Below are 27,338 nucleotides of genomic sequence, written 5' to 3'. Positions count from 1 at the left end.
TTTACAGTGAACACTCAGTTACAATTTTAACTGTGGTGGAGCAGCCGCCCCTCTGTAGTGTCACTACTGCTGTCAGGTCAGTAGCCACCAGGCTCAGCCAGGAGCATCCAGGTAGTTGCTGGAAAACTAGTGCCCTTCACTGGCCTGAAAGCCAATCAGCTCCCTCCCTATAGGTACATTCAGTATAGGGAGTGAGGTGCTGGGGGCACAGAGCATCTGCCTGCAACTGCACATGCACATCTCCAGATGCAGCTGCTCTCAGAAAATAAACCAAACAAAAAAACCACAATAGCACCCTCTGCTGGCTGCTATTGCTCTGCAGAGTCACTACATATACTGCTGGCCACCGAGCAAAGCCCTCTAAAGGTGGACAGAGGCAGCTCAGGGTAGGCCCACAGCCTGATCTGCAACTGACCATTCCCCTTGAGGGCTGTGGGTGAATCATCTGGCAGTCTAGCATCCATTCAGACCAGTGAGGGCCCCACTCCTTCACCTCCCACACCCCAATAGAGTCCAGGAACTATTGCCTGCAGGTTGCTTTTGAAGAAGGAGGGAGATTTCAGAGAATAAGGTGGTTACATGCCAGCCAATAGCTACTTTTCCTGATAATTCTGTTTTTCTGCTGCCCCACAATTCAGCTGGTGACAGAAGTGTTTCAAGGCACCTTTGTTGGGCTACTATTTCACCAGCTCTAGGCTGTCAGCTGGTGATACCCACGGGTTTTCAAGCCCATCACTGCTAGCCCCTACCACCCCAAGCATGAGGGAGAAAGCAGTACTGACTGCTATGAATTCTCCAACACAAAGCCCCATTGCCAGTTCTGACAGGGTCACTCCCCTGGTTGCAAAAGGTGGCCCAGATAAACTACTTGTGGGCTGGCAGCTTGGAAAGCTGGTACAAATCATACAAGTCTTCCCAGCAAGGGGTCTCTGCTTTAGAGGATGCGAAGCCAAGACAGACAAAGCCGAAAGGTCATGTCGTAAGGCCCTGTCTACACATCCAAGCTTACAGCTGCGCTGCTGTAAGATTGCTCGTGTAGCCATGTTATACCGACTGGAGAGCTCTCCCGTAGAGACAATAAAACCAGCTCAACGAACAGCAGCAGTTGTCAGTGGGACAGTGTCTCCTGCCAACGTAGCGCTGTGCACACAAGCGCTTATGCTGGCAAAACTTATATTCTGGGGGGGGGGTTCTTTCACACCCCTGGGCGACAAGAGTTTTGCCTATGTAAGTGCTCCTGTAGATATGGCTTAAGAGTTGCAATGGAGCCTGAAATATACCCAAACTTGAGATAGGAAACCCCCTCCCAAATCAAACTGATGGGGAACAAGCATTGGCCAGCTGTAGCTTTTACCATAGGAAGGAGCTGCAGCCAGAGACCCTACATGGTTTAGGCTGATCAAAGTGAACAGGGCAGAAGAAATGGACCGAACCCTGTAACCAAATGGAACTCATGCGAGTGCCTGAGAGAAAGGGGATAACCATGGTGATAGAGCAGGGGTTCTCAAACTGGGTGTGGGACCCCTCGAGGGTCACAAGGTTATTACATGGGGGGTTGTGAGCTGTCAACCGCCATCCCAAACCCCACTTTGCCTCCAGCATTTATAATGGTGTTAAATACATAAAAAAGTGTTAATGTCTAAGGGGGGGGGTCGCACTCAGAGGCTTGCTGTGTGAAAGGGGTCACCAGTACAAGAGTGAGAACCCCTGTGATAGAGCATCAATGCTACTGCACACGACCCTACTATTTTGACATGAACCAACTGGCCACCAAATCTAGAAAATTGACACTGACTCACTTCGAGCTACAGTTTTAAATACTAGTTCTTGCTACAGATCGTTTATGCAGGAAAGAAGTGGGTTAAAGAGGGCAGTGTAGTGTTTCTTTAAATCCACGGCAGGAACCCATGCAGGAGAGGGCTGGAGAAAAGGTTTAGCCAGAACCTTACAGAAAAGCGGATACACGCTGGGGTTAGTACTATTGTCCCACTTCCCTGGAAACCTCTTGGACAGTGTCAGAAGCAACTTCAGCTCTTGCCAGAGTCAGACACTTAGTGGCCAATTAAACAGGAAGCAAAACAGTTGCAGCTAGAGGAGCTGTGGCTACAGGAGGTGTAGTGGATACGCCTTGTGCTTTACTGATGACTGGTGCATAATGAAACCCTGAGTTTATAGTCAGGGTAAAGTAAGTTTTGAGAGACCACTCAGCCTCTCTATCCATAAGCCAGCACAGACCATGCAAGTCTATTTTCCTTCTTTAAAAGAAGTTGTGTACAGATACTTTGCCCATTTTAGGACTGGTCTTATCCTTTCCCACACCCCCTTCCCCAGCAGCGCTACACCTACTTACTCCATCTGGTCAGACTGCAAACTCTTCAAGGCAGCAACCCTGGCTTAAGGCAGCACCTGGAACAGGCCCCAGTCCTGCTCTAGGGCCTCTGAGATGAGCTGTTGGACTGCCTGTTGGGTAGTTTCTACCCATCTTGGAAAGGTGAAAAGACTAATGCTGGATGGAGGCAGGGACACAAGAACAGGATGTAGCAACGGGGCAGGGAAAGGAGGGTGGCTAGTTATAGGACTAGCCAACTGCATTTTAGACAGGGTCACACTGTCTAAACTGATCCTGCCTAGGTCATGTGGTGACTAATTAAAGCTACTGGATTGGAACTCTGGAGACCTGGGTTCTCTTCCCACCTCTGCCACTTGCCTGTTGGAGGCCAGTGGGCAAGGCATGTCATAGCCCCATGCCTCTGTTACCCATTTTACAGATGGGGGAAACTATCATAGAACATGAGGGCTAGAAGGGACCTCAGGAGGTCATCTAGTCCAACCCTCTGCTCAAAGCAGGACCAATCCCCAGATGGATTTTTGCCCCAGATCCCTAAATGGCCCCCTCAAGGATTGAACTCACAACCCTAGGTTTAGCAGGCCAATGCTCAAACCACTGAGCTAACCCTCTTCCTCAGTGAGATTACTTTCATAAAGCACTTTGAGATCTGATAAAAACACTATACAGGCAAAGTATATGGTGGAATAATGAAATTCCGCTGTTTCTTTATGTATTTCTTTAGGACAACCAATCTGAGCTCAGCTAGCAGTTGTTAGAGAAAAGGAAAGTGCCAGGATGCAAAGTACAGCAAGAAAGCAGATCTTCAAGGAGATCAGCCATTTTAGTTCAAGAGTCTCAAGAAACCCTTCAGGTTTCCTATTGGATTGCGTTGTGCAACAGGTTTTTTAAAATGTTAGTTTGTAAGAAGATAATCAGACCATAAGCAGCTGTATCAACTTCAGTCTTGTTTTTGCCTTTAATTGCAACAACCATTCAAGTTAGATATTCAGTGTGTAACAGGTTTTCATGATACGAAAACCATCTTCCTCTAAACTGCTTGGGGCTTTAAATCCCATATACAGATTATACAAGGCCATTTAGTTTATAGAAACACTTCATAGTATTAGACATCTTTATTTTTGCTGTATTGCTGAGTTTACAAATACTGAATGTAATCATAGAAATCCAAAATACACTGTAGTAGAAATCTGTGTATGAAGTGGAATGTATTTTACCTTATAAAATTGCTTAAGAATGTACACAAGACCCTCCCAAATATGAACTTCTTTAACATATAATTTAGGCTAGACAGAAAGATTGCAATACCACCTAAATTTCATTCACACTTGGAGAGAATTGCCTCTTTTTATCATTAGAAAACTGGTCAACATTCTGGAATTTAGTACTTGTACTTTTTGCCTATCTTGGGATATTAACTAACTCTCAACAGGAAATTGGCTACATCCAAGTAATTCATATGCAATTCAGCTTTCATTTATACCATGGAAACCAATACGATCGGCATCAACATGGTTAAGTATTAGTCAAACAAAATGTTTGAGCCAATGTCTTTATATATTTTAACCTAATGAAGTCGAGCTAAATATAAATTTTCCCATGGCTGTGAAGTGCAACCCATGCTGTTTTTTCACATTCTTTCCGATTAAGGCGCCTTAGTTGTTCTTGAACAAGTCAATGCAGCTTTGCAGGAGAGAGACACTGTTCTGGAAGGGAAGACAATTCTCAGTGAGAAGCGTGGGATCAAAAACAGACACCAAATTAATTCACACTCTGGAAACAAGTGAGCTTAGCAGTTTTGATGCTCTCAAAAATGGAAAGGCTGAATTTTCTGGACTCTGTCTGAAAGCTACATGTAATATCAGTACAAAGACCACTAGAAGGATGCTAAAGTTGCACAGACAAGCAAACAAGTTAGGAAGTTCCAAAATTAAGGTTGCACAAGCAACCTTAGTTCTGCCCCTTTTGAAATGTGCATATATAGTCCTTAATTATGAGGTCACATACTATCCTCCACCCACAGGGCCCATCTCATTCAGTGATCACTACAGAACAAGCATTTGCAAGATCATCTGTGCAACTTGAGATAGGAAGTACCCTCCCCATTTTACAGCTGGGGAATTGAGGCACAGGGAGACTCAAGGCCAGGATTTGCAAGTGTTCACTAACTGGGTGCCAGAATGATTAATGCAGCCTGATTATTCAGAGGTGCTGAGCATTTGCAGCTCCCATGGACTATTTGGAGGTCTGAGTACTCAGCACTCATGAATGAGGCCTTAGGTGTCTCAGGTCGGGCTCTCAGAAGATGAGGAACACAGTGGCCACCTCTGAATTTAAGTGACTGTGCAGTGGCACAGAGTTTGTGGAAGAGACCCGGGAGAACTGGGTCCTATCTTCTTCCTGCAGCATTCTCTACACCTTTCAACTAGTCCAGCGAATGAGGCAGGGGTCCTACAAGCAGCCTCATTATCCACACTGGATATTCAATCCCTGAGCAACCTCCATCCTGCACACAGAATACCACAGAGGCCTGTTGAAAAAATTAGTATGCAATCACGTAATTAAAGACTATATCATCATGCACACAGGGGCCAACCCAACCTGTCTTTTCCTAGTTTTAGTACTTGACTCAAACTTAACCTTTTAAAAAGGTTATTTTGCATGTAATTTCTTAGCTTTACAAGGAAAGAACAATCCTCTATGTGCAACCAGAGTAAAAAGCAATTTCTCCAGGAGAAAGGTTTGGGAGTATATGTGGTCCCAGATGTGGTGTTACAGCTGTGCACTTTTTTACATTAGGGAGAGAGTTCTTACCTTTGCGTGCTTGATTTCCAGCTCAGCCATTTCAATTAGATTTTTACGAAAGGCTGCTATTCTCTTCCGCTTGAAGCTGATCAGTTCTACAAACACAAAAAAGAGGGAGGGAATATATGAACATTAAATTCTGGGGAAGCAGGGAACCTAAAAGGACCTGGCCTTTTCTTCCACCCCCATGCACATGGTATCAGTCTGCCAAACTTACGGTTTTAACTGGCAAAGTTTACATGCTTATGGTTGCAAGTCAAGCCATCCTAATGTGACTCTCAGACTACAGGCAGCATTCAGCACTCAGAAAAAGTCTGACACCCCTGCCTAGCTCCTCCTCTGAAGAGTAGTGTCCCCAAGAAGTTGAAATTCTGAAGAGAGCAGACCCAAGGAATAGCCCTTCCGGCCTCCTATTTCCTCCTAGAAGGAGAGTATAAAAGCAATAGTGTGGCACCAGTACAACAACCCAGGAATCTGGACTTTGAACTCCTTTGCAGCACAGGGAGACTGACGATAGGGTGGTACCACAGGAGAAAGGGAGCTAACTCCATTTAAACCCTGCTTAACATGGGCTAGACTCCATGTGTAAGGAATCAGCAGAGGGAAACAAAGTGTGGCTTCCCTCACCTAGGAAAGCACTTGGAATGGCTGGCAGTCGGACAATGTGTTGTCTGACCTGCCTCCATGCAGAGAGGAGGCACAAGAGGGACTACCCCTTGCTGGACTGCCCGACGTTCTAGAAGCACCCGAGAGCCACCATGAAGCATGGGGCCCCCAACACAGCACCCACTAGACAGCGCTTCACTCACCTCATCTGCTTATGTATTTGAATCCCTTCCCTCATCCCTTGTGTGCTTAGTCCTAGATTAAGCTGTTTGTAGTAGGAACCTAACATCTTTGCAGAATCCCTAGCATACACAAAAATCCTGCTATATTAAAAAAAGAAAGGACGACTAAGTTAGAGACAGCGACAGAGTCCTGTGGCACCTTATAGGCTAACAGACATATTGGAGCATAAGCCTTCGCAGGTAAATACCCACTTCAAACATGTGTCTGACGAAGTGGGTATTCACCCACGGAAGCTTATGCTCCAATCCATCTGCTAGTCTAAGGTGCCACAGGACTCTGTCGCTTTTTACAGATCCAGACTAACATGGCTACCCCTCTGATAAGTTAGAGGCAGACACTGACTAGGTACTCTAGACCGTCCAGCAGAAATGGGAGTCAGCTGTTTTTTTTCTCCCCTCTCCTTAACACACAAACCTACTCTAGACTTATGAACATACTCCTAAGTAGCAGTGGTTGAATGCAATGTGCAGTAGATTACAGAGTAGCTTTAGTCATTCATGCTGCAATACTACATGAACTTTTCTGAAAAGCAAATACTTTGCAGAGTGCTTAGAAACCCTTAAATCCAATGTTTACTTAACTGGGTGGGAGGTTATGATTTTATATGCAATAAAACAGCAGCACCAAGAGGTTAAGTGACGTACCCTAAGTGACAGCAAGTTAGAGGCAGCTCTCCAAGTAGAACTGAATTCTCAGTTCTCTGCTCTAGCGGTTAGATCACAGATCTGGAGTTGCACCGTCATGCATCTTAACGTGTGCTGAGTTTGTGATGCACATACTGAAACCCTTAAGTCAGTTTCATAAATCAAGTTTTTCCTTCAGACAGACTAGTCAGAGGAGTCACTCCATATGTGATGTTCTGAAGTTTCAGCCCTATACTCCTGAAGTAGTGCGTGCAGTTCTCTAGTTTATTTGGCCACAAGAGAAGCTGCAGTCATGTACATTTACGTTCTGGCCAGCAGCACGTGCATTCCCAGATCACTCCTGCCCTTGTGTAAAAGGTGCACAGATGTTCAGGTGAGGGTATGGCAGACCTGTAAGCTCTGCCCTAGAATGCCCCTCCTAGGAGGTAGAGCAGACTTTGGAGTGAGGAGTGTTGGGAAACAAGAATGAGGGAAGACCACTTTCCTCTTGCATGTTTTACTAACGTGCTTGGGCTCTGATCAGAAGAGTTTTGCCTTGTTTTCCATTAGATACCTCTCACACTAGACCTGCGTGACTCAAATACTGCTCTAAACGGACCACTGACCTTCACCCATTTGGGCATCTTGACTTTGTGTAGCTGAAGGGATTTAGTTCCAAAGTTACCCTTGGGGGAGGGAGATAGCAAGAATGAAGTTTCAACCCAAAAGGAAAACACAGGACCATTAAAGCACCATAAGGACAGGCCCCTGTTCTTTTTTCAGTATTACAATGATCTGCTTAGTTTGAAGAACACCAGACGACTAAATGTTTAATTGAGATCACTGATTATTAGAAAGGAATATTTAGGGATGCTGAGACTTGTCCATGTAATGTAAAACGGTTTGCTTGACTACCTTACTCAAAGCCTGCTAGCCTAGAGAAGAGTAAGGAGAAATAAGACTTCTGAGTGAGCTGTGGGGCACAGTACTCCATGGAGTTACTATGGAGAAATTCCCTCAGAGGCCTGGAAAGGATGCAGAGGATCAATGAAACTTAGTGTGCCATGATGATGTTTTACCTTCCTTTGCAGACTCGGAAAGCTTTTCAAACTTCTGACAGCAGTCTTGCTGGTGTGCTTCTGCCAGTCTGACATCTTTGCTTTTCAATCTAGCTTTGTCCAGGGCTTTGTTTGAATTTTCATAGTCCGCAAGACTCCGGGTACGTCTGTATAGGAGAGCCTTTAATAAAAAAATACTGGATGTTACTCTTACTTGCATCAACAGCATCTAGAGAAATTGGTTCTGGATTCTGGGCTTTGATTGCAGACTAAAGGAAGCAATAAGCCTAACAAACTGTATTTCTAAGAGGTAGGATCAAGTGCTCTGCTGGCTTAGAAGGACTTTAGGTGCTTAAGGAGTGACATTAATGGCTGCAGAGAGAGTTACATTGCCACTGTATTTACACTAATCTAGAAATACTTGTACAAGACAGTGTTCTGTAAAAAGAAGAGTTCAGGCATCAACAATGCCCTGTAAAACTACAAAGGATACTGAGGCCACTGTCTGAGTGGCTAGAGTGTTTGTATTGCATTTCTCTGAATGATCCAATGCAGTAATGTCATTCATTAACACACACACGCCTGACACAAACCACCAGCAATACTAGGGCTTCCATCTTCACTATCTGCAACATCTTCTCCAGCCCACCAGCACTAGTATGATCAGAATGGAACACTGACCTGCAAAAGTACATGGAAGGTCCCGCCATAAACTTGAGTTCAGATTCCATTAATCAAGTTCACACCAAACCCATAACAAAGCAATGAGAAGTGGCAGGAGGCAGGTGCCATTTTTAATCTTAAACATGAAGGGTATTTTTGAAAGAACTCCATGCTAAGTTAAGTCTCTCCCTGTTGAGGCCAGTGGGTTTACCATTACTTGAATGGGAGCAGCATTAGGACTACACCAAGCATTTCTGAAAGTCCCACCCTAGAGCTTTATGGGAATGGTGACAGCTCAGGGTATATCTACACAGCAAAGAGAAACCTGTGGCTGGCAAGGGCCAGCTGACTCAGGCTCACAGGGCTTTTATTGTGGTGTAGATTTCCAGGTTCAGGCCGGAAACCAAGTTCTAGGACCCTCCAACTGTGCAGGGTCCCAAAGCTCAGGCTCCAGCCCGAGCCCAGAAGTCTATACAGCAATGAAAGCCCTGCAACCTGAGCCCTGCATGCCCAAGTCGGCTAGCACAGGCCCACCACAAGTTTCTTTGCTGTGCAGACATACCCTCAGGGGACTTGGAACATAAGAACTGTCATACTGAGTCAGACCAATGGTCCAGCTAGCCCAGTATCCTGTCTTCGGCAGTGGCTAATGCCAGATGCTTCCAAGGGAATGAAGGGCAATCAAGTGATCCATCCCGTCATCCAGTCCCAGCACATGTCTGTCAGGATTGGGGATGAAAGGCTGTTACACACTGAATAGCTAACCTGAGATTGTTGCAATTAAAGGCAAAAACAAGACTCAAGTTGGTACATCTGCTTATGATCTGATTATCTTACAAACTAAGATTAAAAAAAAACCACCCAATCCAATAGGAAACCTGAAGGGCTTTTGAGAGACTCGAACTAAAACGGCTGGTAGACTTGACCTCCTGTCTTGAAGCTCTGCTTTCTTACATTAAGTGGTAAAAAGGAAGTTGAGACCACTTGAGTCTCCCTCAGCTGATGACAATTGCTGAGCTATTACAGCTGTCAGATCCCTGGTTTTGGAGGGAGGAGAGGCTTGTCAAGGGTCCCCTCAACACTTTGCTCTGAAATTCTCTACTCTGTTCCGCTGGATTAAAGCCCAGAAAACATGCACAGCACATCTATTTTTCCAGGAACAAGGCGGGGGAAGAGACTCAGGCTGTATTCCTTGTTGTGGGGTGGGGGTTGGAACACACATGCACAAGCTTGCGTGCTAATTAGCAAGTTCGTAACTAAGTAACTTCAGGGAATAATACAGGATGAGCCTTAGCAGAAGTGGCTCACCTTTGCTGCTTCTATGTTGAGCATGTAGTATCGTAACAGTTCAGACAGCTTTAAGTCTTCATCTGATGACACACGACTCTCTACCTTCTACAGAAGAAAGGAGCAAATAGGAATGACGGAACAAGAGACAATGAAGCCTAGGTTTACAGATCTTCAAAGAAGCTCTTACCCTGAGTTTTTCAAAGAGCTCAGCAACTTTCAACAAGTACCTAAAAGAAAGAAAAAGAAATTTCCTTACATTTCATTGAGATCTGTAACGTAGCACTTAAAGAACACAAGATTCTTAGCATGAGAGCAGAAACCTACACAAGTTTGCATACTGGTGTAGGTGCTGGTTTAGGCGAGTCCTTATTTAAATGAGGAAATTCAAGTACAGGTAAGAAAATGTGTCTGGACTGAAACCAGTGAGAGAAGACAAGGCGCTTTTAGCTTTAGCCTGCTTATGAGAGTCTACCCAACATGCAAGCTCTTTGTTCCAATGGGCTTGTCTTTATGCTCTAGAGCCACAAAGAAGTGGCTAATAATGCTTACAGGACACCACTTTGAGTGGACATTTTGCATTGCACCACACTTATTTATGCAAGGCATTCAGGCCTCAGATACATAATGGTTCTCTCCCAGGAAAAACTGGCCTGATAAATTAACACATTGCTGACTTGCATTGAGAAAGGAGCCTCAGTGCAGACAATTATAAATTAGTGTTTGTCCAAACCCACAAACAACCAATGAATGGTATCAGTGCATTCTGGGAAGACACCGACAGCTATCCCATGCACCTTAACAGCATCTAGGAAGTATCATGTTGTGGGTGCGCCTCTATACGTCCTAAGGGCAATACAACCTGGTTACAGGAGCTCAGAAGATGGAAGACTCGCCAAGCTGTTTACAGGTAGTTAGGGGTCCCTTCTACGCTAAAAATTCTGACATCCCCAGAAGGCAGCCATATGTCAGACTACTACGGCTCCAGGCAAAGGACACACACAGTTCGTTGCCACCATGAGTATTGGCTATGTATGGACACATGGCAAGTCTACAGACAAGCTTGTCATACACAGGGCACAAACTTAGTTATATGTTAGACGGGGCTTCTAACACATTTTGTATAATATACAAAATGGGAAATGACTGCCTAGGAAGGAGTACTGTGGAAAGGTATCTGGAGGTCATACTGGATCACAAGATAAATATGAGTCAACACTGTTGCAAAACAGGCAAACATCATTCTGGGATGTATTAGGAGTATTGTAATACAGACTCAAGAAGTAATTCTTCTGCTCTACTCCACGCTGATTAGGCTGCAATTGGAGTATTGTGTCCAGTTCTGGGTGCCACATTTCAGGAAGGATGTGGACAAATTGGAGAAAGTCCAGAGAAGAGCAACAAAAATGATTAAAGGTCTAGAAAACGTGACCTATGATGGAAGACTGGAAAAAAAATTGGGTTTGTTTAGTCTGGAGAAGAGAAGACTGAGAGGGGACATAACAGTTTTCAAGTACATAGAAGTTTGTTACAAGGAGGAGGGAGAAAAATTGTTGTTAACCTCTGAGGATAGGACAAGCAGCAATGGGCTTAAATTGCAGCAAGGGCGCTTAAGGTTGGACATTAGGAAAAACTTCTTGTTAGAGTGGTTAAGCACTGGAATAAATTGCCTAGGGAGGTTGTGGAATTTCCATCATTGGGATTTTTAAGAGCAGGTTGGACAAACACCTGTCAGGGATGGTCTAGATAATACTTAGTCCTGCCTTAAGTGCAGGCGACTAGACTAGATGACCTCTCGAGGTCCCTTCCAGTTCTAGGATTCTATAAGGCTAAAACTTGAGTCCAAATCTGCTGGATTCTATTTAAAAAAAACATTAAGCGGAAGTGGATGGGGGGGAAGAAATGTTAGTGTGCCATATTGATAGCACCATTAAAAAAATAAAAAATAAAAAAATCCCACATTCTGAACACCAACACTAGAGATACTAATTACCAAGGAGGGGACCTCAGACAAAGCCAGGATTCAGTGCATTGTGTAACAAAATTAAAAATTGGAGTACTCCAATGAATACCTACTCTTGGACTTTTGTATGAACAATTAGTGGGTTTGCTTACTTTTTAGTGACTGTGGGCTCTTCTAAAGCCAAGCTGTTCAAGCAAGCTGAAGTGCTGATGTAGTCATCTGCAACATCTGCGGGAACAAGGACAACGCTGTCAGTTTTGTCTCTAGTGACATATACTGACATTACATAGAAAAGGTTTGTAAAAAGAGTTCACTTTTATGTGATCTTGTCATCTTATCTGCCTTTGCGCATGCATCTTTGATTCTGTTGTAATAGTTTACGAGGAAAGTCTTCTCTTGCTCAAAGAAGTCATCCACCTCCTGAAAAGAGAATATGATCTGTTAGACCGATCGCACAGCTAAATTAGCACTGCCTTCATTTACCAATGAGTTCAGTAAGAGACTTTAAACCTTTGCCCCTATGTTGTGAATCTGTCCATTAAGTGTGGCTACACATTTCTAGCCTCCCCTTCACAATGAAACAAGCCAATGCTGCTTAAAAAAGTTTCTCTAGTACAAGTTTCTTCTTTATGCAGAAGTGATGAGGGACCCCTACAAAGTCTGGTGGCACTGAATTTTCATTTTCCTTTTGACGTACCTCCACCCAACTTGGGTTGCTACTAAAGAGCTCCAGGGCATCCTGGGCTGCAAGTCAGTGATGTTGCAGACCCAATTCTCCAGGCCACTGGTGTGTGATGGGCAGCAATTTAAAACATGACAAAAGAAGTTCAGAAGTTATGGTTCTTACAGTCATAACTGGCATTACAGCATGTACTATCAAGTTTAGTGTTTTACTACTTATTTAGTGCAGCCAAGTTCATTAACATGGTAATCCACTTAAAAAGCACAACCAAAGGAAGTTAAAGGCAAAATTAACACTGAGAATGAAGAGAAAAAGCTCTTATTCAACTCTTAATTAGTGCAACTGCAACACATGATGCACGTGCATCTGTTGCTCTGCACTTCAGAAGGTTGAGAACCACCGGAAATATAGTGGAGAGTTACCTGAACTTTTCATTGTCTAAGGAAACAACTGTGCTACTCCGTGCTGGACATCACTAGTCAGCACCTCCCCAAGTTGTGAACACTTCAAAGATAACTAGTTCTCTACCTACAGTCAGCAGGAGCTGGACCTTTAGATCTGATTTTTTGTGTCATTTCCTTAGAAAAAGCCTAGGTCAGGGGAGATTAGCATTGCTGTATGAAGGGGCAGAGGTTCAGAAGCAAGCTCCAGGTTCAGTGGTCGGTCTCCTAAGGTTTCACTCAATGTTAACAGTTCTATTGTTCTAGTGCAGGGGTCTCCCAACTTTTTATGCCCAAGATCACTTTTGAAATTTAAGGGCAACCCAAGATCTGCCCCACCCTGCTCATGCCACACCCACCCCCTCCATCCCCCCCCACCTCACTCACTGTCACTGGGCTGGGAGGGGATTCTGGGCAGAGCCTGGGGCACAGTGTTGGGGTACAGGAGGGGGAGAATTAGGGTGCTGGCTCCGGCAGGGCGCTTGGGGTGCAGCTCTGGGAAGGGTATTCAGGGCTGAGGGCAGCCTCCCGCAGGTCAGCACTTACCTTGGGCAGCTCAGCAAGGCTAAGGCAGGCTCCCTGCCTGCCCCAGCCCCACACCACTCGCAGAAGGGGCCAACATGCTGGGCAGGGGGGAGAGGGGTGGCTCTGCGCGCTGACCCTCTGCAGGCACCACTCCCAAAGCTTCCATTGGCTACAGTTCCCCGGCTGAAGGGAGCTGCAAGGGTGGTGCTTGCAGGCAGGAGTAGCGTGTATTGGTTTCTGGAGCTGAGTGGAGGCATTCTAGTACTATTAGATATGCAAAGTTTCAGTAGACCACCACATTTTTGCCCAAGAGTTAACTACATTCAAAGCAGTTTCTTTAGCAGGATATTACTGTGCGATTCTTCACGGTGTACTGAAACTTTAGTTGTTTTGTTTGTTTGTTTTAAGGGAAGGACAAAACTGACTCCTTGGATGCCCACCTCCAGTATTTATATCCTTGGAGCCCAGGATTTGTCCATTTCATCCCCAGCTTGCCAGTCATGTACTTCCTCTAGCAGGCAGGTTTTACCTATTCAGACACAATCAAGTGTTCTCACAACTCTGCAATGGATTGGCTGAACTGATCCTTCAGATTTGACTGCAAATATGAGGTAGGCAAGTTATTGAGTATACTCTTGACAAAGCTAGGAGAAACCTGCACCAGGAATAAAGCAATCCTACATAGTGGAAAGCAAGAGTGAAAAGGTATCTGATGGTTGTTGAAGGGGAGCAATTCTTCTTACCTTCACTCCAGAGAAGAGGACTTCATCAGCACTCTTCACCATGCTTTTTAAAAAGCCACCAAACATTTCTTTAGTATTTTTTCTCCGAACACTTAGCTAAAAAACAACAAACAAAAGTTTTAGGGAAGTAAAAAGCAGTTCAAAGACAAGCTTCAAGTTTAATGTTGTACTGGTGTTGTCACTGCACCATACAACGTGATGTTTGTACTGCACTAACTTCCAGGTATATTTTAAAAGTGATTGAATTGCAAGTTTCCTCTAGAATTCCTGTTTTCAAGGTATAGCACCAGAGAGATCTTGTAATGAAGGAAGGGACTATTGTTAGAAACACGGAAGTTAATCAATTCAGCACAAAGACAAATTTATAACATCCTTGTTCATAACAGTCTTTCCCACAGCTGCAGGTGCATTAGAAGTAAGGTGCATTTCAACAGCTTGTATTTAATCCCTCTGAATAAAGAGGGAACATACAAAGCAGAGATGCTGTGTAATGGGCATGTTACACAGCAGCCCCTACAGCTGGAGAAGACAAAGGGTCTGAGGTGCACAGGCTTTTCTGAAGAGGCTGAATTTTTAGGGTAGATAAAAAAAATCCTTTAAAAAAATTTAAGTACATTTTTCTTTAAAAATAATCCTATTGAAAATTAGTTCTGAATTATGATACCTATGTTAAGGCCTATAATTACTCTAACACTTCAAAACCAAGAATATTTGAGAAGTATGTTTGCTGCTGAAGTCTTCCAGGAAGTCACTGGCTAAGCACCTGGAGTCATGGGGGTGGGGGAGAAGAGAAGAGAGAGCACTCGCTCAGTGGTTTGAACATTGGCCTGCTAAACCCAGGGCTGTGAGTTCAATCCTTGAGGGGGCCATTGAGGGGAGGGGGGAGTCTGGGGATTGGCTCCTGCTTTGAGCAGGGGGTTGGACTAGATGACCTCCTGAGGTCCCTTCCAACCCTGATATTCTAGGATTGTTTGTTGAAGGGCTAAACAAGCTTAGCAGTAGCCTCTTCTACAGACGCAGAGGTTATTTTCTTCATTTGTGTATTCAACTAGTTCAATTCAATTACTAGTTTATTCAAAGTGGAGGTTGAAAGCTTGTTTCCCGCCCTTCCAATCTACAGAAGTGGGTATGGGAACGAGATCTACAAGGTCTAAAATCTTGACATGGGGACCAAAAAGTCAATTCAATTCCCTTCCTACAGTGAAAGCTCACTTGAATAAGTTATAAATTAAAAACGTTTGAATATGTAAGAAAAAATCCAGTCCAAAAACATTTAAAGCAAATTTAAAGCATTTTTCAATGCTGTTTATGCATTTTAAATTGAATTCCAAGATTTCCAACTAAATGTAGTTTGACACAAATCATGATTAGTGGATCCTTCCAGCTAGCAAAAAGTAATACCAAATTATACCACCCATGAGAATCAGCCTCTGTTGGAAGACAACTGAAAGGTACTCATGAAAAACAAGATTTGAATCAGTGATTTAAATCAATGTTTCCCATTTGCCAATTTAAGTCCTGATTTAAAGTGAGCGTTTTAAGTCAATCGAGCCTGGTTTGTATGCCTCAAAATATAAATTGCAACAATGATATTTCTGTCATGAATACTGACAGTTTTTTTTGTTGGTTTGTTTGTTTTGAGTGAGATGGCATTTTTGGCCCTAGGATATTCTTTGAGACATTGATTGCACAATCCTACAGAGATTACAGTATAAACCAGTGGTTCTCAAATTTTTGAGAACACATAGCAAGCCTCTGAGTGCAACCCCCTTCCTTATAAATTAAAAACACTTTAATATATTTAACACCATTATAAATGCTGGCGGCAAAGTGTGGTTTGGGGTGGAGGCTGACAGCTCATGACTCCCTGAAGAGTCCCAACCCCCAGTTTGAGAACCCCTGGTATAAACCCTATGTAGGATTGTGTGTTTACATTAGAATTTGCTGTAGTTGTAACAAAATTGATAAAACGAGTTCATGGAAACTGACTGCATTCTTAACATCCTGTCCCAGAAGAGCAGAGGAAATGGAGGAAGATTCCTTACATCCTGGTCATACTCTAGGAAAACATGGAAGTTGCGATCTTTGTTGAGCACAGGATGAGAAGAAAGTCGCTGAAGGAAAACTTCATGTGATGACACAGTCTTCTTAAAGACAGCAAGGTATTCACTGGAAGATAAAGGGGGAAAAACCCTCAAAGTTAAGCACTGATGAAGATGCGTAGTCTGTACCACCTACTTCACTGCACAAAGTGTTGCTCTGACAAAAATAATTTTATTTAATGCTTCAGGTTTTGGCCTAGTGCTTCTGAACAAGCATTCCTGTCTCCACCTGGCCATTTCCAGTATATTTTAGAACTCACACAGTGATGACCAAAAGACATCTTATGAAGGTTAGAGACACAAGCTGGGTAGGGTAATCTTATTCTACCATCTTTTGTTGATGAGACACAAGCTTTTGAACTACACAGAGCTTCTCTTCAGGGCTGGGAAAGGTACTAAGGTTGTTAGGCATTTATATGGTTTATCTAACCAAGTCCAAGACTTTCTAGAAACAGAGACCTGGTTAAAAAAAGTGTTATGGTGAAGTTACACCTCAAGCCAGAACCTTATTTTAAACAGGGTTGATGCTACCATGCAAGTAGATCCTCCATCAAGATGCAGACTGACTTTGGTGTATACACACAGCTACATACTTACGCTTCTAGTTCTTGCTTCATTTTTGCAAATTCCTCTTTTGTCATAGAAACTTCTCCTTCCCCAAGTTTCTGCATCTTCTCTCTGGGACCATCAAAGTCAGGCTTTGAAGGCGCTGGAGGTATCTAGTCAATATAAAATAGATCGTATTAGTTGCAAGTACCTATCACTCTGTAGTGAAAGTTCCTGGAATTTCCATAGCTACCTTGTAAACTAAACTAATGTACTGCTGCTCTTTTTACCCAGGTTTTGTGTAGTGCAGTTTGTTTGTGGATGCAATAGGGCTCATCCAGAGTGCCCACAAATCCTGTGTCACATGATGTGGAGACATGGGCCTGTTATCCTGTGATCAGCATTGGCTCCTGGAGAAGCTGTACTAATGGAGGCTCTCCACCAGCTGCTACCCCTGGACTCAAACACTGAAGTGTCAAGTTCTCAAAAGTCCTGGCAGCAGGGTAATCAATGGCGCTCTCTCCATAAGGGCTTCTATGGGGTCAGGAATGATACCAACATGGGGGCAAATCCACTCTGCAGTACCTGCAGGATTCCAATACCGTGAGCTTAAAAGAGTGGAGGGCAGGGTTTGCAGAGAGTTCAGGGAAGATAAAAGCAAAGCTATGTTACAACCACATTGAATCTGCATAGTTAAGATCCAAGACAGAAAATACTGCAGTATTTACTTTAGCAGGGTTAGCATCCTTACCAACTTCCTCTTAGGTGCACCATTGTCCCATTATAAAATTCAATCCTAAGCAAAACAAACACTTACAATAAATCCTGCATACTCTTCAGTTTCAGTAAGCGTATCATGTAGCCACACAAAGTCTTCATGCTGCCTCGTAACTGAAAACTCTGGGCTTTGAAAAGCTGGCAGTGTAGTCTGGAAGAGAAGAGATACAGAAGCCCTACTGTTTTGTAAGCTAGTGCTTTTAGAAAGTTTTGTTCGTTAGTTTCTACAGCAGGGCCTTTTGACTAGTAAAGGCCACACCTAATTGCCTTTTCTGGTGTTGCTAGCCCTCAGTTAAGGTGAGCCTTCTTTGCATAGCTCCCTTAGCAGTGAAAGGATAATTTTGTAGGAACAAGTGTGTTATACCACTTTAGCTGACCAGAATTAATAATGATACCTACCTGTTATATAATGCTTTCAGCAGCAGACTGCAAACTTTAGAAGAATGAGGCAGGTATTATCCCCATTTTACGGATAAAGAAATAGAGGCATGGGGAGGTTAATTTCAATCCACCACTGCTTAGCAAAGCTAAGAGTGGCAGTACTGATCTGTCTGGAAACTCAAGACAACAACCCTGCATCAGTTACTTGGGTTCCATTTGGACAGTTTTCTTCCCCTTCCTAAGGTGTAAGAGTATAAATAGGCAGGACCCCAAAAAAGAGAATTTGAAAAGCAATTAGAAAAAAGATGTAACAACATTTTTTGCTCATTTTTTAAGTACATCAGAAGCAGGAAGCCTACTAAACAATCCGTGGTCCCACTGGACAATCGAGATGCTAAAGGAGCACTTAAGGAAAATACGGCCATTGTAGAGAAGCTAAGTGAATTCTTTGACTCACTTGTCTCTGCAGAGGATGTGAAGGGGATTCCCACACCTGAGCCATTCTTGTGTGACAAATGTGAGGAACCATCTAAGATGGAGGTGTCACTAGAGGTGGTTTTGGAACAGATTGATAAATTAAACAGTAGTAAGTCACCAGGACCAGATGGGATTCACCCAACAGTTCTGAAGAAACTCAAATATGAAATTATAGAACTAACATCCATGGTACATAACCTATTAATTAAATAAGCTTCTGTACCAGGTGACTGGAGAATAGTGAACGCCATTTAAAAAAAGGCTCTAGAGGCGATCCTGGCAGTTACATCCAGTAAGCCTAATTTCAGTACCAGGCAAGTTAGTTGAAATTATAGTAAAGAACAGAATTATCAGACACAAGTGAACACAACCTGTTGAGAGAGAGTCAACATGGCTTTTGCAAAGGGAAATGCTCCACCAATCTACTAGAATTCCAGGGGGCGGGGGGAGAGGAGGAGAAAGTAACAAATATGTGGCTAAGGGGGATCCAGTAGATACCATGTACTTGAACTTTCAGGAAGTTTTTGACAAGGTTCCAAACCAAAGTAAGCAGTTATGGGATAAAAAGGAGAAGGTCCTCTCATGGATCAGTAACAGGTTGAAAGACAGGAAGTGGTCAGATTTCAGAACAGAGGGTTAAATAGCTGGCTCTTCAATGGATCTGTACTGGGACCAGTGCTGTTTAAAGTATTCATAAATTATCTGGAAACAGTAGCAAACAATGGGATGGCAAAATCTGCCTACAACACAACTACTTAAGATCGTAGTCTGCTTTGGACTTGGCTAAGAGTTAGAGTCTCAAACCTGTAACTAGGCAACGAAATGGCAGATGACATTCAGTGTTGAGAAATGCAAAGTAATGCACATTGGAGAACATAATCCCAGCTATACAGACACAATGATGGGGTCTAAGTTAGCTGTTAGCACTAAAAAAATAAAAAAAGACCTTGGAGCCTTTGTGGCTAGTTCTCTGCAAACATCTGCTCAGTGTGCAGCAGCAGTCAAAAGAAGAACTAAAAGAACTAGGAAGATAGGGAAGGGATATCATAAATATCAGAAAATAGCCCACCACCATGGCTCCCCCATACCCACACACTTGAATACTTGAACTGCGTGCCGTGCTCTGTCTCAGAAGAGAGAGATTAGGAGTTGAAGAGAGTACAGAGAAGGGCAGCAAAAGTGATTAAGGAGCGATTAATGAGACCAGGACTTTTCTGCTTGGAAAAGAAACAACTAAGGGGAGATATGATAGAGGTCTACAAAATCATGACTGGTGTGGAGACAGTAAATAAGGAAGCATTATTTACCCCTTCACATAAGAGCCAAGGGTCACCTAATAAAATAGGCAGCACATTTAAACAAACAAAAGGAAGTACTCCTTCACACAATGCACAGTCAACCTGTGGAACTCCAGGAGGATGTTGTGATGGCCAAAAGGACAACTGGGTTCAAAAAAGAATTAGACAAGTTCAAAGAGGATAAGTCCATCAATGGCTATTAGCCAAGATGGTCACAGATACAGCTCTGGGTGTCCTTAAGTCTGACTGCCAGAAGCTAGGAGTTGATCCATGCCCTGTCATCCCTCAATTGCCTTGTTGTTAGTTTCCTCTGAAGCACCTGGCATTGGCCACTGTTGGAAGACAGGATATGGGCTGGATGGACCATTGTTCTGATCCAGGACAGCCTCATGTTTAAAGCCTGCCTTTTTTTTTTTTAATGAAAACCTAAAATCTAGGAGTTAATGGTGTAGGCCCATTTGACAACAGAATACGTTTCCTACTTGCCTCATTCAAGTGGATTTTAAGCCTGCATGTGTGTATATTAATCACCTTCTCCTTTCACCAGGAACTTACCTTAGTATGTACAGTGAACTTTACTTTGTCTTTTTCACTCAGGGCATCCGGGATGTCAATTTGGAGGGAAGGATCAATATTCAGATCCACAGACACAGCCCTCACCTGAAAACACAAGTTAAAGCATTTAAGCCTAAAGTCAGAAGTCAAGTCTATCTTGACTTGCCAATAATCTAAAATTGATAAAAAAAGACAGTGCACAACCAGAAATTCTTAATACCTTGAAAAGATTCAAATCTTGAGACAGATGTGTCATGGTCATACTTAACTGTATGCGTCAGCTTAAGGGATGCAAAAGAACTACAAGTCTTCCTCACTCTAAACACAACTCCAAGTTCAGAAGCTTCTTGCTAAGTTTAAACAGACATAATCAGTAGCCTTTTGAAGAGTCCTTAAAAATACCTATAAAGGGTTTTCAGAAGCCTGGTTTGTGCCTTTTATTTTATATATACACAAAGCTCTGTTTTCAAGTTTTCCCTGCTTGTTTAACAGGAATAAAGTCTGTTCTTCCAAGATTTTATTGGAGGTCTTGGGGCAGGGACAGAGGCACACAGCAGCACCACAGATGTTTAAGGTCTTGCACTTTTAACTTAAAGTCAGGGGTGTTGAAGCTTGGAGACATTTCTTTCAATTGTCAACCACCAGTAAGTTTTAAAGATGTATTTACAAAAAGAGCAAGTAATTAGAAGCACCTTCCACCACCGCTCGGTTTCCAGTCTTAGGATGTCAATTTACTAGTTTTCTGGTCACTGCAGAAACAAGACTTAAAAAAAAATCAAAACCAAGCTGAAGAAACTGAACCCCAAGGGTCTTCGCAGGTTATCAGAGTGCAAACTAAGGCACAAACCCAGTTGTACTTTTGGAGCTCACTTTTTAAAATGGAATAGTTAATATTAAATTGGTCTTTGGAAGACCGGCAGATCCAAAGTTAGGGTTCCATTTAAAAGGCAGATGTTTGGGGGTACAGAAGTCAAGTAACTAACTGTGCTCCATACTAGCACTTCCCCACCTTGAGCCATTTTTCCAACCTGCAGTCCTTTTGGCCACTTTTCCTTAAGATTTCAGTTTACAGTCTTTAGCTCATTTGTGAGCATCCTGTGTTTGGATAAACACACTACCTGTACCATTTACTATAAGCTACAATAAGTATGGAGTACAGAAATCTGTTTCTTCTTCTTGCCACCCTTCTCATACCACAGAAGCGCCCCCTTCAGCTACTCAACCTCACACTTCCCATTCACTGAGCCATTCTCCCTGCGCCCCTGCTTACTCAAACAAGCCCTTCTTCACCAACCCTGACTTTTTTTTTATTAAAAAGAAAAAAAAATTAATATCTTAAAGTCTGGTAACTAATCTAATATGGGCTTCCCACCATTTTGCTTGTATCTTTTCACCTGCCCTTTCCAGAGTTTTTTGCCTTTCTGAGGTTATGTCTACACTGCTCTAGGATGAGATTGAAATTTATAGGCCAAGCTGTATAGAAATATAGAGAGCCAATGATACAAGTCTTTCCAAAAAGACTGGCCCCTGCAGCTCAGGTATTGGAGAAGTACACCATGAATCTTCCATAAATATTGTACATGAGGACAGCGATGTAATTGATTTCGGGTAGTTTTATTTTGGCAACAACTTCCCTTAGTTCTGCAGAGATTAGGGTCACACCATGCAGATGGGAGTTTGAAGAGTCATACACCAATTTAAAGATACAGCAGTTGGATCATTAGGGCCAGGAACAAGGTCCACAGGTGGCCAGCCAAGAGATGCAGGGAGTATTATAGCATCTGAACACAAGCTTACAAGAACATCCCACACTGAGCTCTCAGAGGCAGCTAGTTCCATCAGGTTTTAGATCGCAGGCTAAGGAAAGGCGCTTTGGGTGCTAAAGGTAACTGAGAGGAAGAGGCTGTTTGGGCCCCTTCATAACTTAGGAAAACCTTCCAAACCTTCGTGAATTGCCCTCTCCTCTGTTACAAATTCAGACCTTGCTGTCTACCCTGGAAGCCCATTGCTAACTGGAGGTCTGGCAGGTTTCCATCACCACAAGTACCATCAGGAGTGGAAGCAAGGGGTGAAGATGTGATTTTAGAGTCCCAGAACTGTTTACATTTATTTCACTGGCCATTTGGAGGAACACTCTATTAAAGGATTTGGGGGCGGTTGAATCTAAGGGCTAAGAGTGCTCCAAGACTATTTTGAGTCGGGGCATCAACAGGAGAGGACAGACTACACCTGCCAGATGTTTTACAATTTGTGGGTTTTTTGCAGTTGAGTCAAGTCTCAGGCCTGTACCATACACCCTACAGCAGCAAAGGGAACAATAAAGCTAGTTTTTCCTCCTCCTTTCCAGGAGGCTTTTCCATTTCCATGTAACATTTTAGCACCAGACACCATTTTAGTTGTAGCATGTGCCAGTTTGCTAAGCAGCAGAATAGCCGACTCAGCTGGTAGAGCAGTGGGCTGTGCATGCTAGATTCCTATGGTCATAATCTCAGACATTCTTTGAAAGGACAAAGCCCAAGCTTTCCCCACTCAAAAACAGATTAAACTTCAGAACTTCTCCCCACGCTGCACACCAAGCAGCGACAGAAAGAGGCCAGATTAGTGTGCAAGGACTGTAAAAATTCAGTGCACCCTCCCTTCCATTGGGCCCTGCCTGCGCCCCACACACTTACTTAAAGGCTTCCCCAGGCATGAGGGGCATGTTGCTCTCATTTTAAAGAGAGAGACACACATACAAAAGCAAAATTTCCTGCTGCCTAGCCTAGTTTTTTTGGTCAATTTAGGCTCAGCTAGCAGATCATGGGAGTACCCTCTATGCCAGGACAAACAGGAATGGCACATTACTGCAGTAGCTTTTTGCTGGGTTTACAGGTTACAGATGCCTGCACATTGTGAGGTGAAAGCTCCTGCAGGCAAGTCAGACAAATGTTATTAGCCAGCTGTAGTTATCACTTGTAGTTCAGTAACATCTCAGGGCCTCAGCCTAATCGAATTTGGGCCCCTGCTGTGGTACAAACTACCACAGAGCGTCCCTGGCCTCAGAGTTTACAGTCTAGTTAGATATTAGAACAGAAGTATTCCCCCTTTTAGGGCTCAGAAAACTGTGACTGAGAGGTTAAGTGACTTCCTGTGGTGTGACCTTGGGTAAGTTTGTGGCAGAGCTGGTCATTTACCCCAGCTACTTAGCCACGAGGCTATAATATTATATATATATATATATAATTTTTTTAAAAAGGATTCTGAACACATCTCCAGGAAAGAAAGCAACACTCCAACACTGTAGCAGTTTGGTAGCAGATGCTCTTCCAGATGTTCTTGACTTTTACTCACAGTGCACTGAGTCAAAAAAGGGACCTGACAGTGTCCTGTCAGATCTACTGACCGAACACCCAAAATCCAGATGCTGTGAGCAGAGGAGGCCATGGGTCATCACCTACTCCAGCCCCTACTCAGCCAGGGCCTCCTCCCACCTTTGTTGGGCAGCTGCAGCTCCCAGCCCCATCTCCACAAGCAAGTCCCTCCTGACTTGGGCAGCAGCAAAGAGAAGTGGATGGGGATGGGGCCTCAGGGAGAGAAACAGGGCAGGGGAGGTTCCAGCACTCCTGCTGGAATGTCTGGTTTTTAAATATTACCAAGTTGGCAATCCTAGCGCTTCCCCTGCCTTTCATTCTGTAGAAAGCAAGGAAGAGGAATTAAAGTCACCTTGCCCTACCATGCCCTTTTAGGAATGGAAGGATAAAAAAAGGCAACAGAGAAAGCTTGTACAATCAGCCATTATGCAGCAAAACACCCAAGGGCTCACTGCCCCATAAAGCCAACCTATAGGGAAGTCTGACCATTTCACGTCTGTAATAGTCACAAGACCGTTTATTTTAAAGCCAGACATGAATTTGTTTTTTTTACTAAACGCATCTGCTGCCTGCAGTACATGAATGAGTTGTAGGATGTCTGTTTTAAGGTCCCCATTCTTATTTTTTCAGGCTAATCTGTTAAAGGGCCTGGCTCCAAGCCACTTATAGGCACTGTCTACAAATGATGTACTACTGTAAGAACCGTTTGGTGCACCCTGCTACTGTCAAGTGCTCCAACACACTGTCTAGATCAGGGGTAGGCAACCTGTGGCACTCACACTGCCCAGTTCCTGGCCACTGGTCCAGGGGGCTCTGCATTTTAATTTAATTTGAAATGAAGCTTCTTAAACATTTTAAAAACCTTATTTACTTTACATAAAACAGTTCAATTATTACCATTACTTATAACTAGAGATATACTAATCTCCTAGAACTGGAAGGGACCTTGAAAGGTCATTGAGTCCAGCCCCCTGCCTTCACTAGCAGGACCAATCTTTGCCCCAGATCCCTAAGTGGCCCCCTCAAGGATTGAACTCACAACCCTGGGTTTCGCAGGCCAATGCTCAAACCACTGAGCTATCCCTCGCTCCCTCCCTCTATAGACTTATAGAGAGAGACCTTCTAAAAACGATAAAATGTATTACTGGCACGCGAAACCTTAAATGAGAGTGAATAAATGAAGACTCGGCACAGCACTTCTGAAAGGCTGCCGACCCCTGGCCTAGATACTGTTTGGCTTAAACTTGCCTTCGACAACTCTGAGTACCAGGAGTCTGAACTGCTGTATTGTCAATGTAAGGCAAGTAGTCCTCCTACTCTCCCAGAGTGCACCAGTGGTCTTTTCAAATCTTCCAAAGTTGACGGTTTCTAAGAACTGCTTTGAACCAGAGGAAACTGCAACTGAAATAGTTTGAGAGCACCACTGTTGACATAGGGGGAAGCTGATGGTTCAGAACACAAATCTACATAGCAAGTGTGGACACGAAAAAATGTTCATGCTTAATCTGGTTCAAACAGGAGCAGCTGAAGCCTTTAACAATGACAAAGTTTTTGATCAGTATCTGCCTTAGTTCCTGTCAGGCATGGTTAGTTTAACTAGATCTCACCACAGCACAGCTGTCAATCTTGTTAACTGAACCAGTGCTCAGTGCAGTTCTGCTGCATATGGAGAGAAGCACAAACTGTTCGGCATTAGCTAACAATGAGAGAAAAGCAGGATTCACAGTTGTTTCAGTTACTGGCAGGGCATTATAGGAGTGTACAGGGATTTTTAAAAGCCTACTCTTTATGTTACTTAGCTTCGCTGTCCAAACAGGATTGACAGGCAAAACAATACAAACTGCTGAGTCTGTGAAGAGCGTGATAAGCCAGAGGAAGCAACTTCCTTTCAGCTCGTTTTCAAGGAAAACGTTGCACAACCCAACCAGTCCTGCAGTTGTGAGCCGTTGTTTGAGATTATTTTGTAGCGGAAAAGTTGCAGTGAAAAGGGAGGAGGACCCAAAGAGCCTTCTCATTAGTTGGTGACTAGAGAACATTTGCAACACATGATTCACTGTTTCACTACAGTAACCAAGAGGAGACATGCAGGGGTCCAAACGAGGCTGGGGAAGGACGGTAATGAATTCAAGTGACCTGTCACTGTAGGATCTTGACTAAAGCCTACGGTTCAAACTTTTGTGGATGGTTCATTCTAAAGAAAAAAAAGCTAGTTTAACTTAAGTAACAAGTTTCTCTATAGTATTTAGACTGAAGACAGACTTTTTTCCCCCTTTCTGTAAAGCTAACAGAGGTTATCTACAGCTGCTCATTCCACTAGGCAGGGACACATTCCAGGTGTATGCAATCCTGTGCTGATGACCCACATGCCTTGATCTCTGAACCAGACATGCTAGCAGTGCTACTGGCAACTTCAAGATATGTCCGCACTGGACTTTTGTAGGTTCTCCTCTCACCCTGAGCTGGCACAGTCAGCTGCAGAAGTACTAATGTCTACACTACAGTTTCTACTGCTGGTCACACCATTGTAGCTGAATGAGCACTGAAAGGCTTACATGCATTTTCCTAATACAGACAAGGCTATGGAGGGGAAGTGGCTGGACAAAGATCTGCATGTGAAAACATTTGCAGACCTACCTTGTTCAGTATTCAACTTCATTTCAGCTAGCAACAGGAGACTGATTCAGCTGGGGGGAGGGGAAGGGGGATTAGAATGAAGGTTGTTTTACTCTTGGGTTCTAGAGACAGCTAGTTAATTTTCTCCTTCAAAAGAAGGAAGAAAAAAAAAAGAGGGATGTGAAGACACCCAGGGACTTTTTAATCAGCATGGGATTGCACGCTCAATCTCTGTACCACAATCAAATCCTGTGGAGTTCCTTCCTGTAGAAGCAACCCGTTGAGTAACTAGCATGTCATATCCCTTTTGTGCAGCTTAGGCCTGAAAAGCTACCACCCCACCAGTCTTGGTGGAACAGATTTTTCCTTCCAAAGTAAAAGAATTCAAACATCTGATTTGAGCTGGAGTCTAATTAAGATGGCCCTCTTTGCCCTTAAAGCCCCAGCTAACAATGCAGAATGGGGAGCCTTTAACTTTATATTAGTCTTAACCAAGGAGTCAGTTGCTATGCAACTGCTGAGCCCAAGTCTGAACTTCCATTCAAAGCTGCCTTCTCTTCCTTCCTGCCCAACTTGTGATTGGAGTAATCAATGTATTTGTAAAAATGGGTATTGTGATCCCCATAAATCTGATAAAAGATTTGTTTTGGTCAAGCAGCAACTAGTATCTCCCCATCCCCTTCCCCCAATATCAGACCTCTCAAGCAGCCAAGGCCCACATGTGAATCATGATGTGTGAAAAACCCAGAATAGGGAAAAAAATAAATACAGGAAATTTTAAATCTTGTGTTTGTTCAGGGCCTAGCACAGCTGGGCCTTGGTTGATCACAGGGTGCTCTTCCTGGCCCCTACTGCAATACCAATAAAATGCTGTGGGATTCCTTCCTTTAGTACAATGACTCAACCTCAATTCTGTAAGTCTGAATTTCTGACAGTCAGCTAAAGAGTAGGAAGTAGCACGTTTGTCATGTATGTAGGTAACTTTGGAACTAAACCGAGGGATGTTCATCTTGGACATCCCACTGTCTTTCAGCCCACAAGCTCCCAGTGGTGGAGGCTTTGAGGACACTCAATGTCCATCAGCACAGGCAGTTTCCCAGAAACCTTCATCCTTATGGATTGGAGCACAGAGAAGAGGAAGGGATCACACTTGAGAGCAACTGATCTACCTTTCCAAACTACTGTACCCCTTTCAGGAGTCTCATGTGTACCCCAAATTTCACCACACTTAAAACTACTTGTTAAAAATTAGAC

The 27,338-nt window shown here is 43.5% G+C and overlaps 1 protein-coding gene across 2 annotated transcripts in view; it reads right to left on the bottom strand.

Annotated features, from left to right (window-relative positions):
• Positions 1–3,276: 3,276 nt before the first annotated feature.
• SNX5 (sorting nexin 5) overlaps positions 3,277–27,338 on the bottom strand; it is a 37,126-nt gene continuing 13,064 nt past the window's right edge. For both annotated transcript variants that reach the window (XM_039530924.1, XM_039530922.1), the window contains exons 2-13: positions 20,122–20,226; positions 17,451–17,561; positions 16,685–16,806; positions 16,031–16,154; positions 13,986–14,081; positions 11,910–12,015; positions 11,748–11,823; positions 9,823–9,862; positions 9,654–9,740; positions 7,704–7,863; positions 5,162–5,247; positions 3,277–4,053 (exon numbers count right to left, since the gene is read on the bottom strand). In XM_039530924.1, the coding sequence (XP_039386858.1) occupies positions 4,003–4,053; positions 5,162–5,247; positions 7,704–7,863; positions 9,654–9,740; positions 9,823–9,862; positions 11,748–11,823; positions 11,910–12,015; positions 13,986–14,081; positions 16,031–16,154; positions 16,685–16,806; positions 17,451–17,561; positions 20,122–20,226 (1,164 nt within the window). In that variant the 3' untranslated portion in view covers positions 3,277–4,002. The remainder of the gene's footprint in view (positions 4,054–5,161; positions 5,248–7,703; positions 7,864–9,653; positions 9,741–9,822; positions 9,863–11,747; positions 11,824–11,909; positions 12,016–13,985; positions 14,082–16,030; positions 16,155–16,684; positions 16,807–17,450; positions 17,562–20,121; positions 20,227–27,338) is intronic.

The sequence above is a fragment of the Mauremys reevesii genome, linkage group 3 (assembly GCF_016161935.1).
Source record: "Mauremys reevesii isolate NIE-2019 linkage group 3, ASM1616193v1, whole genome shotgun sequence".
NCBI classification, from domain to species: domain Eukaryota; kingdom Metazoa; phylum Chordata; order Testudines; family Geoemydidae; genus Mauremys; species Mauremys reevesii.
Note: the sequence above shows the minus strand (reverse complement) of the source record. Positions and strands in the feature narration are given on the sequence as shown.